General features: G+C 43.5%; 1 protein-coding gene across 2 annotated transcripts in view; it reads left to right on the forward strand.

The window, feature by feature from the left end:
- The window catches only part of LOC112259407 (ATP-binding cassette sub-family C member 8-like), a 134,996-nt gene that overhangs the window by 40,685 nt on the left and 71,859 nt on the right, over positions 1-22,452 (forward strand). For both annotated transcript variants that reach the window (XM_042331139.1, XM_042331181.1), the window contains exons 9-12: positions 8,458-8,592; positions 12,824-12,986; positions 15,222-15,262; positions 17,350-17,495. In XM_042331139.1, coding sequence (XP_042187073.1) covers positions 8,458-8,592; positions 12,824-12,986; positions 15,222-15,262; positions 17,350-17,495 — 485 coding nt within the window. The remainder of the gene's footprint in view (positions 1-8,457; positions 8,593-12,823; positions 12,987-15,221; positions 15,263-17,349; positions 17,496-22,452) is intronic.

Raw genomic sequence — 22,452 nt, forward strand, 5'->3', positions numbered from 1 at the left:
GGGATTAAGTAGAGGAGTGAAGAAGACTGTCTGGGGGGGTTCATAATGCATGAAATTGAAAACGATAACAGCTAAATGAAATACGTTGGGCTACACTAAGAATACTTTAGGAAGTTTAGTTGAACTATTTGTTCCTGTCCAAACGAGGGGAGAATGAACGGGTGAATCCATGTCAGAAAACAATTTACTACTGGATGTGTTTTATATGAATGGTTTTCTCAGCTCAGGCACATGTGTGTCCATATCAACCCCTCTGACTTACAGCGTTGACAATATTTTGATTCTTGCCTCGTATTTCAAAGGCATAGAGTAGTTAGTTGTAACTACAATTATTCAGCAGCATTACTACGCCTCTGATCCTCCTTCGCTATAATTCTCTCCTCTTTTTGTGCATAAGGCCAATTCCAAGGAGTTCAACAGATGTCAAGAGAGTCCATTTTCCAATATAATGTTCCAGGCAGCCTTGGTGACACATATTTTTGGTCCTCTATAATTGAATTTCCCTTTTTCATTTGATTCACTTGTTCATGAAACCAGCATATTTTTGTGCCCAAGTCCTATTCCAAAGAGTTCAAGACCATTTTCAAGATTGGTCCTCTTAATGTGGACAATCTAATAAAAAGCAAACATTTCACACACACACAAATAGTTAGAAAGGTGCTAAATAACAGAAAAGTAAAATTGTGAAAACATAAAGAAGGTTGCACACTCCCACACTCCCACACTCTCAATGAGTTATTGGGTATCACCAACATTTTAGCACACAGGGCCTTCTTCAGGGTTACATAATGAGATCTGCCAGAGAAAAAAACAGTGGCCAAGGTTTTACAACCATACTGGATACCAATGACCCCATCAAAAGGTTCAGACATCTACGTGTGAAGGTGTTGGACTCATAGACACAGGGCTGCAGGTTTAAGTCTCACTCTGGCTACTTCCTAAATCTGCTCTGGTCTTCTAACATAGCATTACAATCCATTCTAATTCTAGCCAGATCCCTTTCATCTGTTTTTCCCTGTAGTCACTGTCAGTTTAAAAGTCTTTGTTAAGGCTTAAAGTGCAAGTGATAGAAAACACCAAATATCAGTTGGCATAGTGTAATATACAGTTAAATATTCACTATTAGCAATTTCTGATTTGATTTTTTGACAATAAAGTGCTGTATATAGGGCGCCAGAGGAAGGAAGAGCGGTAGCAGATGTGACACCATAGGGATGGTGCCAGGTTTTGTCCAGACGTGACGCTTGTCATTCAGGGCAAAGAGTTCAATCTTGATTTCATCAGACCAGAGAATCTTGTATTTCATGGTCTGAGAGTCTTTTAGGTGCCTTGTGTGTAGATATATAGATGTAGATATATATATATATATATATATATATATATTTTGCTGCAGCATACTGTGGATGTGGTGCATTGTGGAGAAATATTGTGGGAGGAGAAAGAATCGCTGACTAATTAACATATTTTAATGCGTGCCGTGTAAGTGGCTATATTTGTTTTACCCATTAGTGAGAGTCGTGTACCAATGTAAGTGATATGTGGCAGTAGTTCCCAGACAATTAATTGTATGTATACATGAAACAGATCAGAGTGGTAGCAGGTCTTAAACCTTTTACTGGTGACCTATTTGTGACCGACTGCCTCGATTTGGTCTTATGTAGTACAATTTTAAGTGGTGTTTTTTAAATTGGATAAAAGTAGAGACTCAGAGCTAGAAAATGTTGCAATAAAAATGACTTTCTGACTTAAAAATTAGAAACTGAATTAGAAACTTATGTCTGAAAATGTAGCTAGACTCTTATACATAGATAAACGCTTTACGGCAGACTGGAACCACTTAACTCTGTTTTGTTTGTAGCATCTTGTTTGGCCAGCGTTGTGTCAAGTCACTCTGGTTCACACTGACCGTGGCATGTGCAGAAAGTAGCCCATCACTTTTCACAATTTATCTGTCGATAGCACTTGCTAAATTCAGATGTTGTTGAGAAATGTGCCAAACTTTTGTAGTTCTCGATGGTTAACGTTGTATCTTTCAAAAACATAGAGGTAGAAAGGACTGTCAACACATTCTGAGCAGCTCACATTATAAACAGAGGCATGCTACATGGCAGACCAATCCAAACTCATCTCCCGGCATGCTCATGTCCATTCTCTCTGTTCTTCCCTGCAATCATGGCCAGTTTGGAAACCTTTGTTTAGGCCTCTAGAAATACAAGTGATATAAAACACCTAGTATTCATTAATATTCTGTAATATGCTAATTAATACAGCCAACCTGCTTGCTATAATATCTTGGAATTATAGTAAAATACTGTAGAAATACTTATCTTACTGTTTAATGGTGTGTATTGTACTGTGTTTCATTGCTCTGGCAACAAGTTACCGTCAACATCTCAGTATTGTATTGGCACAATCCAGACATAATCAGAGATATATCTTAAACCATCTTACTGTAGTTCAAATTCATTTGAAGACCAATGTATCCTTAACTACAACATTTTCATTAAAGGATAATACTGTATGCACAAACTCTAAATTGCTAGGGACAAGAGCACCCACTAAATGACCAAAATGTTTTTGTAAATGTGAAAATGAAAATGTGCAAAGAACACTGGGTAATATGTCGCTGCATGGGTAAATCCGGTAATATACTATAAAAAAAATGGGTTACCGTAAAATGTATTACTGTAAAATTGATTATACTAGCTGTACTGTAAAATAAATTACAATAACTTACTGGACAATTGCTGCCAGTAAGTTACTGTACATTTTACAGGAAATGTTTTACAGTGTGGCCCAGGCGAATGTGACAATAGCCCATGTCCCTTCACAGAGGTGGGCCACTGAGTGAGCAGCCCTAACTTATGAAAACCCACATCTCACATTTTAGAAGCTAAAATCCCATTTCATCCCATTACAAATAATTTCATATTCAAACATTTAAATTGAACAACAATTCCATGTGAATCCGATAACTCTGATTTGTAGACTTTCCACTGTAGAGTTTGTCATCTTATCATTGATGAGAATGTCTCAGATGACAACCGAACTGACATCATATTCATTAAGTACCACCGCATATGTTCAATTGTTCGGATTACCAGAATATAGTTAATTTCCCACCACCTACTGATGTTCCCAGAATCTCTATATTAACCAAGGTTTTTTTAAACGTAACCTCAGTAGGTTAGAGAGAGGAAAAAAGGGGGGAAGAGGAATTTATGACTGTCATAAACCTATCCCCCAGGCCAACATCATGACACTAGTATGAAATGTCACATCCATCTCCATCACTTAGTGCTGTACCCCTCCCCCTCACTGTGAATCCTGGGGATGTGTGTATCAGGCTGTCACCGTGAGGATGCCAGGACATACAGGACAGGAGCCAAGGCCAGGTGGAGGAACACAACACATTAATCATCCATCAAGATATCCTTATATCACAATTAAATCATAATTTATTAGCATTACCATACAGATGCCAAGACAGGACAGGAGCCAAGGCCAGGTGAATGAACCCAACATGACTAATCCATCATGTTCAATGCAGTTTCTGTGGTGAAGAATGCAATTAATACAGGCTGGAAAGGTCTCATGATTCACCATGTTTTTGTGAAGGACGAAGCATTGGTTTTAAAAACCTCACACACAACCTCCTGAATGTTTGTGCAGGGACACAGTGTGTGTGTGGATGTGCAGGGTCTGTCTTGTGATTACAGTGCATTCTGAAAGTATTCAGACCCCTTGACTTTTTCCACAATTTGTTACATTACAGCCTTATTCTAAAATGGATTAAATCATTTTTCTTCCTCATCAATCTACACATAATACCCCATAATGACACAACAAAAACAGATTAAGACATTTGTGCAAATTTATTGAAAAAAAACAACAACTTAAACTTCAAATTTCCATAAGTATTCAGACCCTTTACTCAGTACTTTGTTGAAGCACCTTTGGCAGCGATTACAGCCTTGAGTCTTTTGGGGTATGACGCTACAAACTTGGCAGCTGAAGTAAAATAAATATAAAATAAAACATTTAAATAAAGAAGAAAATAACAATAAAACAACAGTATCAGGGCTTTATACAGGGATTACTAGAACAGAGTCAATGTGCGGGGGCACCGGTTAGTCGAAGGTAATTGAGGTAATATGTACATGCATAGTCACTTTAGAGACAAAGTGACTATGCATGGATAATAAACTGAGAGTAGCAATAGTGTAAAAATGGGGGTGGGGGAACAATGCAAATAGTCTGGGTAGCCATTTGATTAGCTGTTCAGAAGTCTTATGGCTTGGGGGTAGAAGCTGTTAAGAAGCCCTTTGGACCGAGATTTGGCGCTCTGGTACAGCTTGCTGTGCGGTAGTAGAGAGAACAGTCCATGACTAGGGTGGCTTGAGACTTTGGCAATTTTAGGGCCTTCCTCTGACACTGCCTGGTATAGAGGTCCTGGATGGCAGGAAGCTTGGCCCCAGTGATGTACGGAGGCCAAGCAGTTGCCATACCAGGCGGTGATGCAACCGGTCAGGATGCTCTCGATGGTGCAGCTGTAGAACTGGCATGGATCTGAGGACCCATGCCAAATATCTCCTGATGGGGTATAGGCATTGTCGTGCCCTCTTCACGACTGTCTTGGTGTGTTTGATTGGGTTCAAGTCCGGGCTCTGGCTGGGCCACTCAAGGACATTCAGAGACTTGTCCCGAAGCCACTCCTGTGTTGTCTTGTCTGTGTGCTTAGGGTCGTTGTCCTGTTGGAAGGTGAACCTTCGACCCAGTCTGAGGTCCTGAGTGTTCTGAAGCAGGTTTTCATCAAGAATCTCTTTGTACTTTGCTCCGTTCATCTTTCCATCGATTCCAACTAGTCTCCCAGTCCCTGCCGCTGAAAAACATCTCCACAGCATGGTGCTGCATGCAAGGACCTGACGCTGGAGATGAGAAGCAGGTACAGGGAGTCAAACATTTATTCAGGAACAGACATATAACACGACAGGAACAGCGTCAGCACACGGGTAAATAAGGACATATGACAAACAATCCCGAAGCAGGGAACAGAGCTAGGAAACAGACAGGTATAGGGAAGGAAATTACACAAGAAATTGAGTCCATGTGAGTCCAATGAGCGCTGATGCACGTGACGGGGAAAGGCAGGTGTGCGTACTGAAGTTGGCTTGAGTGCGTAATGTTGGGGAGTCTGGCGCCCTCGAGCGCCAGAGGAAGGAAGAGTGGGAGTAGACGTGACACCATAGGGATGGTGCCAGGTTTTGTCCAGACGTGATGCTTGTCATTCAGGGCAAAGAGTTCAATCTTGATTTCATCAGACCAGAGACTCTTCTATTTCTTGGGAGTCTTTTAGGTGCCTTGTGCCTTGTGTGTAGATTGGTATTGTGTGTAGATTGATGAGCATTTTTATTTATTTAATCCATTTTAGAAAAAGGCTGTAACATAACAAAATGTGGAAAAAGTCAAGGGGTCTGAATACTTTCCAAATGCACTGTAATTCTGTCTTTAAATCCACATCCAGATAATTCCATACCAGACAGTTTCCTCCTCATTCATTCACATCTCCTACCACTCTGTCATTATTCAACACATTAATCTCATCTCGATGGTCATTTAATTCCGTTACCTTTGCCTTCTTGGGTACAGGAACAATGGTGGCCATCTTAAAGCAGGTGGGGACAGCAGGGAGATAGGGAGATATTGAATATGTCCATAAACACTCCAGCCAGATGGTCTGCACATGCTCTGAGGACGCGGCTAGGGATGTCAACTGGGCTGGCAGCCTTGCGAGGGTTAACACATTTAAATGTCTTACTCACATCAGCCACAGAGAAGGAGAGTCCACAGTCCTTGGTAGTGGGCCACGTCGGTGGCACTGTATTATCCTCAAAGCGGGCAAAGAAAGTGTTTACTTTGTCTGGATGCAAGACGTCGGTGTCCGTGACGTGGCTGGTTTTCTTTTTGTAGTTCATGATTGTCTGTAGACCCTGCTACTACGTCTTGTGTCTGAGCCGTTGAATTGCGGCTCCACTTTGTCTCTATACTGTTACGGTTTTCTTCCGTTGAAGGAGAGTCGGACCAAAATGCAGCATGGTAAGTTAGATACATGTTTAATAACGAAGAAAAAACGAACAATACAAAAACAACAAACGGAACGTGAAAACCTAAACAGCCTATCTGGTGACAACTAACACAAAGACAGGAACAATCACCCACGAAACACTCAAAGAATATGGCTGCCTAAATATGGTTCCCAATCAGAGACAACGAGAATCACCTGCCTCTGATTGAGAACCGCCTCAGGCAACCATAGACTTTGCTAGAACACCCCACTAAGCCACAATCCCAAAACCTACGAAAACCCCAATACACAAACACACCACAAAATAAACCCATGTCACACCCTGGCCTGACCAAATAAAGAAAGAAAACACAAAATACTAAGACCAGGGCGTGACAGAACCCCCCCCAAGGTGCGGACTCCCGGGCGCACACTTAAACCCATAGGGGAGGGTCCGGGTGGGCGTCTGTCCACGGTGGTGGCTCCGGCTCGGGACGTGGACCCCACTCCAACCAAGTCTTAGTCCACCTGTAACGCGTCCTTTGATTGGCGACCCTCGCCGCCGACCTTGGCCTAATAACCCTCACCAAGGACCCCACTGGACTGAGGGGCAGCTCGGGACTGAGGTAGAAGCTCGGGACTGAGGGGAAGCTCGGGACTGAGGGGAAGCTCGGGACTGAGGGGAAGCTCGGGACTGAGGGGAAGCTCGGGACTGAGGGGTAGCTCGGCACTGAGGTGAAGCTCGGCACTGAGGGGAAGCTCGGCACTGAGGGGAAGCTCGGCACTGAGGGGAAGCTCGGCACTGAGGTGAAGCTCGGCACTGAGGGGAAGCTCGGCACTGAGGGGAAGCTCGGCACTGAGGGGAAGCTCAGCACTGAGAGGAAGCCCAGTACTGAGAGGAAGCCCAGTACTGAGAGGAAGCCCAATACTGAGAGGAAGCTCAGGCAGGTAGTTGGCTCAGGCAGATCCTGGCTAGCTGGTGGTTCTGGCAGATCCTGGCTGACTGGCGGTTCCGGCAGACCCTGGTTGACTGGCGGATCCTGGCTGAATGGCGGATCCAGGCTGAATGGCGGATCTGGAAGATCCTGGCTGACTGGCGGATCCTGGCTGACTGGCGGATCTGGAAGATCCTGGCTGACTGGCGGCTCTAGCTGCTCTGGCTGCTCCATGCAGACAGGCAGCTCTGGCTGCTCCATGCAGACTGGCAGCTCTGGCTGCTCCATGCAGACTGGCAGCTCTGGCTGCTCCATGCAGACTGGCAGCTCTGGCTGCTCCATGCAGACTGGAAGCTCTGGCTGCTCCATGCAGACTGGCAGCTCTGGCTGCTCCATGCAGACTGGAAGCTCTGGCTGCTCCATGCAGATTAGCAGCTCTGGCTGCGCTGAACAGGCAGGAGACTCCGGCAGCGCTGGAGAGAAGGAAGGCTCTGGCAGCGCTAAACAGGCGGGAGACTCTGGCAGCGCTGGAGAGGAGGAAGGCTCTGATAGCGCTAGACAGGCGGGAGACTCCGGCAGCGCTGGAGAGGAGGAAGGCTCTGGCAGTGCTAAACAGGCGGGAGACTCCGACAGCGCTAAACAAGCGGGAGACTCCGACAGCGCTGGAGAGGAGAAAGGCTCTGTCAGTGCTGAACAGGCGAGGCGCACTGAAGGCCTGGTGCGTGGTGCTGGCACTGGTGGTACTGGGCCGAGGACACGCACAGGAAGCCTGGTGCGGGGAGCTGCCACCGGAGGACTGGTGTGTGGAGGTGGCACTGGATAGACCGGACCGTGCAGGCGCACTGGAGCTCTTGAGCACCGAGCCTGCCCAACCTTACCTGGCTCGATGCCCACTCTAGCCCGGCCAATACGAAGAGCTGGTATGTACCGCACGGGGCTATGCACCCGCACTGGAGACACCGTGTGCTCCATAGCATAACACGGTGCCTGCCCGGTCTCTTTAGCCCCCCGGTAAGCACAGGAAGTTTGCGCAGGTCTCCTACCTGGCGTAGCCATACTCCCTGTGAGCCCCCCCCCCAATACATTTTTGGGTATGACTCTCGGGCTACCATCCGCGTCGCCGTGCTGCCTCTTCATACCAGCGCCTCTCCGCTTTCGCCGCCTCCAGTTCTTCTTTGGGTCGTCGATATTCACCAGGCTGTGTCCAGGGTCCTTTTCCGTCCATAGTTCTTAACACGGCTACATCCTGTTTGAGTTTCTGCCTATAGGAAGGGAGGAGCAAAATGGAGTCGTGGAGGGTGGGGGAGGGCCTTGTATTCATCGTGGAAGTTAGTAATCTCATCTCCTACCACTCTCTGTCATTATTCAACACCGTAGTCTCATCTCAAATATTTTCCCTGATCTCAACATTTCCAAGGTTTAAAAACCCGTAACTAGTTTGTGTATTGTATTGTCCAGATCATTGTGGGGGTGATTCTACTCTACTACCTCCTGGGGATCAGTGCCTTGATCGGGGCCACAGTCATCGCTGTCCTGGCCCCTGTCCAGTACTTTGTGGCCACCAAGCTGTCCCAAGCACAGAAGAGCACTCTGGTAAGTAATATGCCATTTAGCAGACTTTTTTTAATCGAAAGTGATTTATAGCTTGCATACGTGTTTTTTAAAGGTGGTCCCAGGAATCAAACCCACTGTCTTGGCGTTGGAAGGACCATGCTCTACCAACTGTGCTACAGTAGCACCCGTCATTAAGTAATTAGCTTTTTGATAAACAGCGTTCTGTGTGGACTGTAACATAGCACTGTTCTGAGGAGACCAACCATCTAACAACCTATGTGTAGACTGTTCCATATCTTCCTTGTGGAAGAGTTTAGAATAGATGTCATACCGCTGAGTTATGTTATGTGATCCTTTGACAGCATGCACGCAGGCACACACACATCTTCAGCTAAAACTCATGGATAACCTTTGGTTTCTTACTGATCATTTTTTAAAGTCGATTGTTATGAACAATTATTATTTTTCAACCATAATCATTCATCACAAAATATGTCTTTGAGCTTTGTTTGCTTCTCTCTCCAATGTCCCACTGCTCGTTCCCATAATGCCATGCTGTCAAATGGTAACACTTTGCTTGACACTCTGTGTTGTAACACGTTATGAAACGTTCATAACCATGTCATAATATGTAATAACAGCAGACATAACTTGTCATAACCATGTCATATGTCACAACAGCTGATGTAACTTGTCATAATATGGTCCTAACACTGTCATGATGACCCATATATCCATACCTGTTGTGATATATGTTGCATTATTTTATGGCTGGTTATGACACCTACAAAAGAGTGTCAAAACCCACATTTATTCAAATGTGTTTGAAAGTTTGTTTCTTAAATCTTTGTTGTTGTTGTTGTAATGAATTCTTTACAGTCATGTTTCTTTCATCATATAAATAACTTGTAGAAAATACACTTTATGACACTGTCAAGAAGCATTATGACCATCATAATCATATAAGCCAGATAGGCCTATCATGTACATGCCCCTGTGTCAGCCATCAGTCAGAAAGAGGGTGTCTAGGGCCTCCCGGGTGGAGCAGTGGTTAAGGGCGCTGTACTGCAGCTCCAGCTGTGCCATCAGAGACTCTGGGTTCGCGCCCAGGCTCTGTCGTAACCGGCCGCGACCGGGAGCACAATTGGCCTAGCGTCGTCCGGGTTAGGGAGGGCTTGGCCGGTAGGGATGTCCTTGTCTCATCGCGCACCAGCGACTCCTGTGGTGGGCCGGGCGCAGTGCACGCTAACCAAGGTTGCCAGGTGCACGGTGTTTCCTCCGACACATTAGTGCGGCTGGCTTCCGGGTTGCATGCACGCTGTGTTAAGAAGCAGTGCGGCTTGGTTGGGTTGTGTATCAGAGGACGCATGACTTTCAACCGTCGTCTCTCCCGAGCCCGTACGGGACTTGTAGCGTTGGGCCAAGATAGTAGCTACTAAAAACACTTGGATACCATGAAATTGGGGAGAAAAAGGGGTCAAATTAAAAATTACAAAAACAGGGTGTCTTATCCTTCTCCTGAAATCTGCTCCTGCATTCATGCTCCCCAACTTGAACCCTGAGTGGTCATGCTCCCCCACTTGAACCCTGAGTGGTCATGCTCCCCAACTTGAACCAAATCAAAATCAAATCAAATTTATTTATATAGCCCTTCGTACATCAGCTGATATCTCAAAGTGCTGTACAGAAACCCAGCCTAAAACCCCAAACAGCAAGCAATGCAGGTGTAGAAGCACGGTGGCTAGGAAAAACTCCCTAGAAAGGCCAAAACCTAGGAAGAAACCTAGAGAGGAACCAGGCTATGTGGGGTGGCCAGTCCTCTTCTGGCTGTGCCGGGTGGAGATTATAACAGAACATGGCCAAAATGTTCATAAATGACCAGCATGGTCGAATAATAATAAGGCAGAACAGTTGAAACTGGAGCAACGGCACAGTCAGGTGGAAGTTGAAACTGGAGCAGCAGCATGGCCAGGTGGACTGGGGACAGCAAGGAGTCATCATGTCAGGTAGTCCTGGGGCATGGTCCTAGGGCTCAGGTCAGTTGAAACTGGAACAGCAGCATGGCCAGGTGGACTGGGGACAGCAAGGAGTCATCATGTCAGGTAGTCCTGGGGCATGGTCCTAGGGCTCAGGTCCTCCGAGAGAGAGAAAGAAAGAGAGAAGGAGAGAATTAGAGAACGCACACTTAGATTCACACAGGACACCGAATAGGACAGGAGAAGTACTCCAGATATAACAAACTGACCCCAGCCCCCGACACATAAACTACTGCAGCATAAATACTGGAGGCTGAGACAGGTGGGGGCAGGAGACACTGTGGCCCCATCCGAGGACACCCCCGGACAGGGCCAAACAGGAAGGATATAACCCCACCCACTTTGCCAAAGCACAGCCCCCACACCACTAGAGGGATATCTTCAACCACCAACTTACCATCCTGAGACAAGGCTGAGTATAGCCCACAAAGATCTCCGCCACGGCACAACCCAAGGGGGGGGCGCCAACCCAGACAGGATGACCACAACAGTGAATCAACCCACTCAGGTGTCGCACCCCCTCCAGGGACGGCATGAGAGAGCCCCAGTAAGCCAGTGACCCAGCCCCTGTAATAGGGTTAGAGGCAGAGAATCCCAGTGGAAAGAAGGGAACCGGCCAGGCAGAGACAGCAAGGGCGGTTCGTTGCTCCAGAGCCTTTCCGTTCACCTTCCCACTCCTGGGCGAGACTACACTCAATCATATGACCCACTGAAGAGATGAGTCTTCAGTAAAGACTTAAAGGTTGAGACCGAGTTTGCGTCTCTGACATGGGTAGGCAGACCGTTCCATAAAAATGGAGCTCTATAGGAGAAAGCCCTGCCTCCAGCTGTTTGCTTAGAAATTCTAGGGACAATTAGGAGGCCTGCGTCTTGTGACCGTAGCGTACGTGTAGGTATGTACGGCAGGACCAAATCAGAGAGATAGGTAGGAGCAAGCCCATGTAATGCTTTGTAGGTTAGCAGTAAAACCTTGAAATCAGCCCTTGCTTTGACAGGAAGCCAGTGTAGAGAGGCTAGCACTGGAGTAATATGATCAAATTTTTTGGTTCTAGTCAGGATTCTAGCAGCCGTATTTAGCACTAACTGAAGTTTATTTAGTGCTTTATCCGGGTAGCCGGAAAATAGAGCATTGCAGTAGTCTAACCTAGAAGTGACAAAAGCATGGATTAATTTTTCTGCATAATTTTTGGACAGGAAGTTTCTGATTTTTGCAATGTTACGTAGATGGAAAAAAAGATGTCCTTGAAATGGTCTTGATATGTTCTTCAAAAGAGAGATCAGGGTCCAGAGTAACGCCGAGGTCCTTCACAGTTTTATTTGAGACGACTGTACAACCATTAAGATTAATTGTCAGATTCAACAGAAGATCTCTTTGTTTCTTGGGACCTAGAACAAGCATCTCTGTTTTGTCCGAGTTTAATAGTAGAAAGTTTGCAGCCATCCACTTCCTTATGTCTGAAACACATGCTTCTAGCGAGGGCAATTTTGGGGCTTCACCATGTTTCATTGAAATGTACAGCTGAGTGGTCATGCTCCCCAACTTGAACCCTGAGTGGTCATGCTCCCCAACTTGAACCCTGAGTGGTCATGCTCCCCAACTTGAACCCTGAGTGGTCATGCTCCTCAACTTGAACCCTGAGTGGTCATGCTCCCCCACTTGAACCCTGTGTGGTCATGCTCCTCAACTTGAACCCTGAGTGGTCATGCTCCCCCACTTGAACCCTGTGTGGTCATGCTCCTCAACTTGAACCCTGAGTGGTCATGCTCCCCCACTTGAACCCTGAGTGGTCATCCTCCTCAAATGTAACCCTGAGTGGTCATCCAAAAAGGAACAGGGAAAAACAAAAACCTGAATCTTCCTCAAATGTCAGAAAAAACTAATACAAAACTAAACCAAAAAGTTATCCTCATTCAATTACAAATCATTCAGAACCATACATAGGTCCTGGAACCTGAGAGGATGGAACTGCTTCCGCCATTAGTCTGGAGTACTCCATGTATGTATTATCCTACAGGAGTATATTATGGTATAGGAGTAGTTCATGATTGTGCGCACTATGGTATAGGAGTAGTCCATGTTTGTGTGTATTCTGTTGAAGGAATACTCCAGTCATTCAGATGTGTGTGTGTGTGTATCACCCTATAGGAGTACTCCAGTCATTCAGATGTGTGTGTGTATCACCCTATAGGAGTACTCCAGTCATTCAGATGTGTGTGTGTGTATCACCCTATAGGAGTACTCCAGTGAGCGGTTGAAGAAGACCAATGAGTTGCTGCGGGGAATCAAGCTTCTGAAGCTGTACGCCTGGGAACACATCTTCTGTCACAGTGTGGAGGAGACCAGGGACAAGGAGCTCACCAGTCTGCAGACCTTTGCCCTATATACGTCCATATCTAGTAGGTTACCTTACCTCAAATACACAGAGTTCTACACCATCCATATCTAGTAGGTTACCTTACCTCAAATACACAGAGCTCTACACCATCCATATCTAGTAGGTTACCTTACCTCAAATACACAGAGCTCTACACCATCCATATCTAGTAGGTTACGTTACCTACCTCTACAGATCCATATCTCGTAGGTTACATTACCTACCTCTACAGGTCCATATCTAGTAGGTTACATTACCTACCTCTACAGGTCCATATCTAGTAGGTTATGTTACCTACCTCTACAGATCCATATCTAGTAGGTTACATTACCTCAAATACACAGAGCTCAACACCATCCATATCTAGTAGGTTACCTTACCTCAAATACACAGAGCTCTACACCATCCATATCTAGTTGGTTACCTTACCTCAAATACACAGAGCTCTACACCATCCATATCTAGTAGGTTACCTTACCTCAAATACACAGAGCTCTACACCATCCATATCTAGTAGATTACATTACCTACCTCTACAGATCCATATCTAGTAGGTTATCTTACCTACCTCTACAGATCCATATCTAGTATGTTATCTTACCTACCTCTACAGGTCCATATCTAGTAGGTTACATTACCTACCTCTACAGGTCCATATCTAGTAGGTTACATTACCTACCTCTACAGATCCATATCTAGTAGGTTATCTTACCTACCTCTACATATCCATATCTAGTAGGTTACATTACCTACCTCTACAGGTCCATAACTAGTAGGTTACGTTACCTCAAATACACAGAGCTCTACACCATCCATATCTAGTAGGTTACGTTACCTCAAATACACAGAGCTCTACACCATCCATATCTAGTAGGTTACGTTACCTACCTCTACACCATCCATATCTAGAAGGTTACATTACCTCAAATACACAGAGCTCTACACCATCCATATCTAGTGGGTTACGTTACCTACCTCTACGTTACCTACCTCTGCTAGAGTTTATAAAATGTTACCCCTCTCAACTCTCTGTCAGTCCTGCTAGAGTTTATAACATGTTACCCCTCTCAACTCTGTGTCAGTCCTGCTAGAGTTTATAAAATGTTACCCCTCTCAACTCTGTGTCAGTCCTGCTAGAGTTTATAAAATGTTACCCCTCTCAACTCTGTGTCAGTCCTGCTAGAGTTTATAAAATGTATGAACTGTAGTAGTAGTTTCATGTAATGAACTCTTTCATTCTTAGCCTTCTAAGTCATCTTGTCAGTTCCTCCAGGATTTTGCAATCAGATTTGTTTTTGCAGTATTTTTTAAATTTATTTTACCTTTATTTAACTTGGCAAGTCAGTTAAGAACAAATTCTTATTTTCAATGACGGCCTAGAAACAGAGTGTTAACTGCCTTTTTCAGGGGCAGAACGACAGATTTGTACCTTGTCAGCTCAGGGATTCGATTTTGCAACCTTTCAGTTACTAGTCCAACGCTCTAACCACTAGGCTACCTGCTGCCCCAATTATTATACAATGGTTTGCAAATTTAACCAATCACCCCATAAAACAGTCGTATCACAGCAATATTAATCCATTACACTGTCTGACCACCACAGTACAAAAGGAGGGCTCACAACTTTATCCAATCTCCACCCTTTTACTTCATGAAATGGTTCAATGTGTGTGTGCCTCTCTCATTGCTGATGCTCTAGCTTAGTCCTAGACAATAACCGCTGTAAGCCATTCAGTTGAGCTGAGTTCCTGGAGAAAGACACAGGGAGGAAGACACGAGCTGAGATCCTGGAGAAAGACACAGCGAGGAAGACACGAGCTGAGATCCTGGAGAAAGACACAGCGAGGAAGACACTAGCTGAGATCCTGGAGGAAGACACGAGCTGAGATCCTGGAGGAAGACACTAGCTGAGATCCTGGAGGAAGACACGAGCTGAGATCCTGGAGAAAGACAGCGAGGAAGACACGAGCTGAGATCCTGGAGAAAGACACAGCGAGGAAGACACGAGCTGAGATCCTGGAGAAAGACACAGGGAGGAAGACACGAGCTGAGATCCTGGAGAAAGACAGCGAGGAAGACACGAGCTGAGATCCTGGATAAAGACACTGTCTGTAGAGAGAGAGACTGAGATCCTGGAAAAAGACACTGTCTGTAGAGAGAGAGCCTGAGAGAGGGATGACTGGAACAAACTGTATGTACAGTATCTGAACCATACTGTCACGTATCTAATGTTGCTAATGTGTCTCCTCGTTCTCAGTATTCATGAACGCAGCCATCCCTATCGCAGCTGTCCTGACCGTGAGTATTCATTCCAGTCATAAATGCCTATTCATATCTCATAGATGCCCTTCATAATACTGTCTACAGCCTAGCCCAAATATCTGTCCTCCCTCACATTATAATATACTACTGTCTACAGCCTAACCCAGGTTTATGTCCTCCCTCACATTATAATATACTACTCTCTACAGCCTAGCCCAAATATCTGTCCTCCCTCACATTATAATATACTACTGTCTACAGCCTAGCCCAAATATCTGTCCTCCCTCACATTATAATATACTACTGTCTACAGCCTAACCCAAATATCTGTCCTCCCTCACATTATAATATACTACTGTCTACAGCCTAGCCCAAATATCTGTCCTCCCTCACATTATAATATACTACGGTCTACAGCCTAACCCAGGTTTATGTCCTCCCTCACATTATAATATACTACTGTCTACAGCCTAGCCCAAATATCTGTCCTCCCTCACATTATAATATACTACTGTCTACAGCCTAACCCAGGTTTATGTCCTCCCTCACATTATAATATACTACTGTCTACAGCCTAGCCCAAATATCTGTCCTCCCTCACATTATAATATACTACTGTCTACAGCCTAACCCATGTTTAAGTCCTCCCTCACATTATAATATACTACTGTCTACAGCCTAACCCAGGTTTATGTCCTCCCTCACATTATAATATACTACTGTCTACAGCCTAGCCCAAATATCTGTCCTCCCTCACATTATAATATACTACTGTCTACAGCCTAGCCCAAATATCTGTCCTCCTTCACATTATAATATACTACTGTCTACAGCCTAACCCATGTTTAAGTCCTCCCTCACATTATAATATACTACTGTCTACAGCCTAACCCAGGTTTATGTCCTCCCTCACATTATAATATACTACTCTCTACAGCCTAGCCCAAATATCTGTCCTCCCTCACATTATAATATACTACTGTCTACAGCCTAGCCCAAATATATGTCCTCCCTCACATTATAATATACTACTGTCTACAGCCTAGCCCAAATATCTGTCCTCCCTCACATTATAATATACTACTGTCTACAGCCTAGCCCAAATATCTGTCCTCCCTCACATTATAATATACTACTGTCTACAGCCTAGCCCAAATATCTGTCCTCCCTCACATTATAATATACTACTGTCTACAGCCTAGCCCAAATATCTGTCCTCCCTCACATTATAATATACTACTGTCTACAGCCTAACCCAAGTTTATGTCCTCCCTCACTTTATTCACCATAGAACAGCATGTTTTCACCTCATTTCCCCCTCTAAAAATATTTCTCAGTGGATGGGCAGTCCCCTTTCCCCAGTAAAGGGCACAGACCAGACCAGACTAGAATGGTATCACTCATAATCCAATCAGTCTGGAATGTTGCCACTATAAAGGATGGACAGTGACATTTCCCAGGGACACCGTAGAGGTTTGTGACATGGCAGGCCACTGTAAATCCCAGTTATATTTATGGTAGCTGGAGCCATCAAGGCAGTTTTTGGTGTGGTGACAAATCCAGTATGGCAGACAGACAGGCAGACAGACAGGCAGACAGACAGGCAGACAGACAGGCAAACAGACAGGCATAGAGAACACAAGGAGAGGTCCTTGAATGAGTGAAATGTATTTTGGAAAGAGACAGTGATTGGTTTATCCCTCACCCTTTGGAACACAAATGAAATAGAGAGAGGGATAGAGAGAGAAGACAAACTGATGTCCTTCTGGATGAGCGATGTGGGTTTTGGAGACAGCGATTTGCTTATCATTGTTAAGCCCTGAAATTCTCAAGTTAATCACAAACTAAATGAAGGGTAAAAACATTTGCAGAAATCAGTTTTAAGTGCTTGTCTTTGAGGGATATTTATAATTTCAGGACCAAATCCTGTACTGAAAGATGCAAGCACAGCTCCGACTACAGCACACATCTACCATTGACATCAATGCATGTTTATGTAAAAGTTTGTGTTGCAAACTTGAATTTGATTCTAGATTCAGACCTCACCCACAATATATTGTATATGCTGGTTATTGGAGTGATTATGAATATTTTTTCTCTCTCCTCTCGTCATCTCCCTCTAGACGTTTGTGGTCCATGTGCACATCTCTGAGGAGGCTGACCTGTCCCCTGCTGTAGCTTTTGCCTCCTTGTCCCTGTTCCACATCCTGGTCACTCCTCTCTTCCTGCTCTCCAGTGTGGTACGGTCCACGGTCAAGGCCCTGGTCAGGTGAGCTGGGTATCATGGACATCAGATGTGGGGTAACTATAGTTTTAACTACGCTTTGTTTAAAGAAACTATTTTTCCAGGGGAACAAATAGTTACTTTCGAGGTGACTAGAACTATTTTAATACAGATCTGGAAAAAAATGACTACTTTTTAAAACTATTTGAATACAGATCCCAAAAATGACTACTTTTTAAAATTTCTTTTTTATTTCACCTTTATTTAACCAGGTAGGCTAGTTGAGAACAAGTTTTCATTTACAACTGCGACCCGGCCAAGATAAAGCAAAGCAAAGCAGTGCGACTCAAACAACAGTTACACATGAAATAAACAAGCGTACAATAAATAGCACAATAGAAAAAAAGAAAGTCTATATACAGTGTGTGCAAATGGCGTGAGTAGCGAATAATTACAATTTAGCAGATTAACACTGGAGTGATAAATGAGCAGATGATGTGCAAGTAGAGATACTGGTGTGCAAAAGAGCAGAAATGTAAATAAAAACAATATGGGGATGAGGTAGGTAGATTGGGTGGGCTATTTACAGATGGACTATGTACAGCTGTAGCGATCGGTTAGCTGCTCAGATAGCTGATGTTTAAAGTTAGTGAGGGAAATATAATCTACAGATCCCAAAAGATGACTCATATTTTACAGTAAACTTCCAGAAGACGTCTTAAGGTATTAGAAATACATCAAAACACAATAATATTGAAGTAAAGACCCTTGCCAACTGACATAAAAATAATTTAAATACAGATCCCAGAAAATGACTACTTTTTAAAGATATTTAAATACAGATCCCAAAAATGTACTACTTTTTAAAAAATTGTTTAAATACAGATCCCAGAAATTACTAATTTTTTAAATATTTAAATGCAGATCGCCAAAAATGACTTTTTAAAACAATTTAAATACAGATCCCAAAGATCTGAGAAAGCAACAACTTTTTAAAAAACTATTGAAATACAGATCTCAGGAGGTGACTACTTTTGGATTGGCTGCCTTCAACTAATGGCAGGGCTGTATCTGGAACTGCATGTTGCAGATAGAAATATAATGAATAAAGAACACACAATCCCCTATAGTATTCCAAGCAATCTGACAGCCATATTTGATCTACACAATACATTTCTATCTGAACATTTTGTAAATGTCCATTCTCCTGAATGTCCATTGCCCCATGTGTACATAATCAACTCAAATCAATTAACCAATGATATTTTGTAGAGATAAGTTTAAATAAGTTGTTACCCTCAACTACTGTAGGACTCAACATGCCACTGAAAAGGTTAAAAGCTGCAATTCATTTTATAATATGTGGAAATACTGCAGAGAAGTTCAAAGCCATGTGTAAACATTGCAAACAGCAAGTTGGATGCTTGGCAAAAGCAACGTTGAACCTCTTTGTCCATCTGAGGGGAAGTGTTATTGTTTCAAACACACACTATACCATCTTTAAAGGGATAGATTACTCAGAATACAAACTAACATTATGATCAACCTACATTGGTTGTAGTTGATTCAAGAAGGCAGTTTTGTGATATTTAGTTTCCCTTTGAATTAAAATACATATTTAGTTTCTTTTAGCAATTCTCAGTAACACTTAATATTAAACTGTTCTTGTTCCTGTGTAATAAAACTGTAATTAAATAAAGGTTAAGGTTAAATAAATAAATAATTTTAAAAATAAATCATTTGGAGCCTGTTGTTACATTGCATTTGAATTTCATAGCAATGAGCTGAGAGGTTTTGTAACTACAGTACACAAGAGTAATAGTGACTCTTCCTTATTCCACTTATGTAATAACTCCCTTACTAAGCAATTATAAAGCCATTTCCAAGGCCTTATGTTACAACAATGTTGCTGTGTAATAATCACAAAGTTAGTAAACACATATAAGAATTTGATGTCCCTGTATTACTTTGTCTCACTCATGATGAACATTTTTGTCATTTTGAAGCTGCAAAAGTCTTCTCTGATGTTGAGGTGATTCCATGTCCCTCACATATTTAATACTTTCAAATATTATTATTTTTCTGAGACCTGTATTTGAACATCAAAGAAAATAGTTGCCTTGTAGTTTAAACTCTGGTATTTTCAAATAAACTACAAAATACAACCATTTTCTGCCCAGGTCTGATGGACACACACACACAGTCGCATGCACACATGCACACACAGCTCTGTTTTTGTGAATTTTCAGAACATTTTGGGGAGTACAAATGCATTCCCATTAAAAATCCTATTTTCCCTAACCCTAACCTTAACCCAAACCCTAACCCTAACCTTAAACCTAACCCGTAAGCCTAAAATAGCATTTGTGACCGACCGCTTTGATTCGGTCGTATGTAGCAAAATTTGAAATGGGGATTTTTTTTTACATTGGATAAAAGCATAGACACAGAGCTACAAAATGGTATATCATACACTTTATTTGAGGAACAATGGGAAAGTAATTCTGATTTGAAAGTTGATCAACTTGTAACCTCACTTTTGAGACAATGGCCTTTGAATGTGTTGGTACCTACTGGAGAGCTCTTCTTTGTCTATACCCATTCAGCATTGTTCACACCCTCTTAAGCTTTAGCCCCACCAATCTCTTTAAAACTTCTTCGGGATAGGGGGCAGCATTTTCACTTTTGGATAAATAGCGTGCCCAAATTCAACTTCTTGCTACTCATCCCCAGAATATAACATATGCATAGTATTAGTAGATTTGGATAGAAAACACTCTGAAGTTTCTATAACTGTTTGAATCATGTCAGTGAGTATAACAGAACTTATGTAGCAGCCAATACCCTGAGGACAAACCATTCAGATTTGTTTTTGAGGTCACTGTCTATTCATTGGGAAACCAGATTTCTAAGGGACTTGTTTGCAGTTCCTACCGCTTCCACTGGATGTCACCAGTCTTTAGAAATTGGTTGAGGTTATTCCTTTGCGTAATGAAGAAGTACGGCCATCTTGAACAAGTGTCACGTCATGTGTACTGTTTGATAGTTGCGCAAGACCAGAAAGCATGATTGAGTTTGTTGTCTTCCTGTATTGAACACAGATCATCCCGTCTTCAATTTTATCGATTATTTACGTTTAAAAATACGTAAAGTTGTATTACAAAAGTAGTTTGAAATGTTTTGGCAATGTTTACAGGTAACTTTCGAGATATTTTGTAGTGACGTTGGTCAAGTTGGTCACTGACCATCTCGAATCCCACCGTACCTTCTCCGCTGTGCAATCTGGTTTCCGAGCCGGTCACGGGTGCACCTCAGCAACACTCAAGGTACTAAACGATATCATAACCGCCATCGATAAAAGACAGTACTGTGCAGCCGTCTTCATTGACCTTGCCAAGGCTTTCGACTCTGTCAATCACCATATTCTTATCGGCAGACTCAGTAGCCTCGGTTTTTCGGATGACTGCCTTGCCTGGTTCACCAATTACTTTGCAGACAGAGTTCAGTGTGTCAAATCGGAGGGCATGCTGTCCGGTCCTCTGGCAGTCTCTATGGGGTGCCACAGGGTTCAATTCTCGGGCCGACTCTTTTCTCTGTATATATCAATGACGTTGCTCTTGCTGCGGGCGATTCCCTGATCCACCTCTACGCAGACGACACCATTCTATATACTTTCGGCCCGTCATTGGACACTGTGCTATCTAACCTCCAAACAAGCTTCAATGCCATACAACACTCCTTCCGTGGCCTCCAACTGCTCTTAAACGCTAGTAAAACCAAATGCATGCTTTTCAACTGATCGCTGCCTGCACCCGCATGCCCGACTAGCATCACCACCCTGGATGGTTCCGACCTTGAATATGTGGACATCTATAAGTACCTAGGTGTCTGGCTAGACTGCAAACTCTCCTTCCAGACTCATATCAAACATCTCCAATCGAAAATCAAATCAAGAGTCGGCTTTCTATTCCGCAACAAAGCCTCCTTCACCCCGCCAAGCTTACCCTAGTAAAACTGACTATCCTTCCGATCCTCGACTTCGGCGATGTCATCTACAAAATGGCTTCCAACACTCTACTCAGCAAACTGGATGCAGTCTATCACAGTGCCATCCGTTTTGTCACTAAAGCACCTTATACCACCCACCACTGCGACCTGTATGCTCTGGTCGGCTGGCCCTCGTTACATATTCGTCGTCAGACCTACTGGCTCCAGGTCATCTACAAGTCCATGCTAGGTAAAGCTCCGCCTTATCTCAGTTCACTGGTCACGATGGCAACACCCATCCGTAGCACGCGCTCCAGCAGGTGTATCTCACTGATCATCCCTAAAGCCAACACCTCATTTGGCCGCCTTTCGTTCCAGTACTCTGCTGCCTGTGACTGGAATGAATTGCAAAAATCGCTGAAGTTGGAGACTTTTATCTCCCTCACCAACTTCAAACATCAGCTATCTGAGCAGCTAACCGATCGCTGCTGCTGTACATAGTCTATTGGTAAATAGCCCACCCATTTTCACCTACCTCATCCCCATACTGTTTTTATTTATTTACTTGCTCTTTTGCACACCAATATCTCTACCTGTACATGACCATCTGATCATTTATCACTCCAGTGTTAATCTGCAAAATTGTAATTATTCGCCTACCTCCTCATGCCTTTTGCACACATTGTATATAGACTCCCCCCTTTGTTTTCTACTGTGTTATTGACTTGTTAATTGTTTATTCCATGTGTAACTCTGTGTTGTCTGCTCACACTGCTATGCTTTATCTTGGCCAGGTCGCAGTTGCAAATGAGAACTTGTTCTCAACTGGCCTACCTGGTTAAATAAAGGTGAAATAAAAAAAATAAAAATAAAAAGTTGGAACCAGTGTTTTTCTGGATCAATTGTGCCAAATAAAGTTTGGATATTTTGGATATATATGGACGGAATTAATCAAACAAAAGGACCATTTGTGATGTTTATGGGACATATTGGAGTGCCAACAAAAGAAGCTCAT

The sequence above is a fragment of the Oncorhynchus tshawytscha genome, linkage group LG01 (assembly GCF_018296145.1).
Source record: "Oncorhynchus tshawytscha isolate Ot180627B linkage group LG01, Otsh_v2.0, whole genome shotgun sequence".
Lineage (NCBI taxonomy): Eukaryota > Metazoa > Chordata > Actinopteri > Salmoniformes > Salmonidae > Oncorhynchus > Oncorhynchus tshawytscha.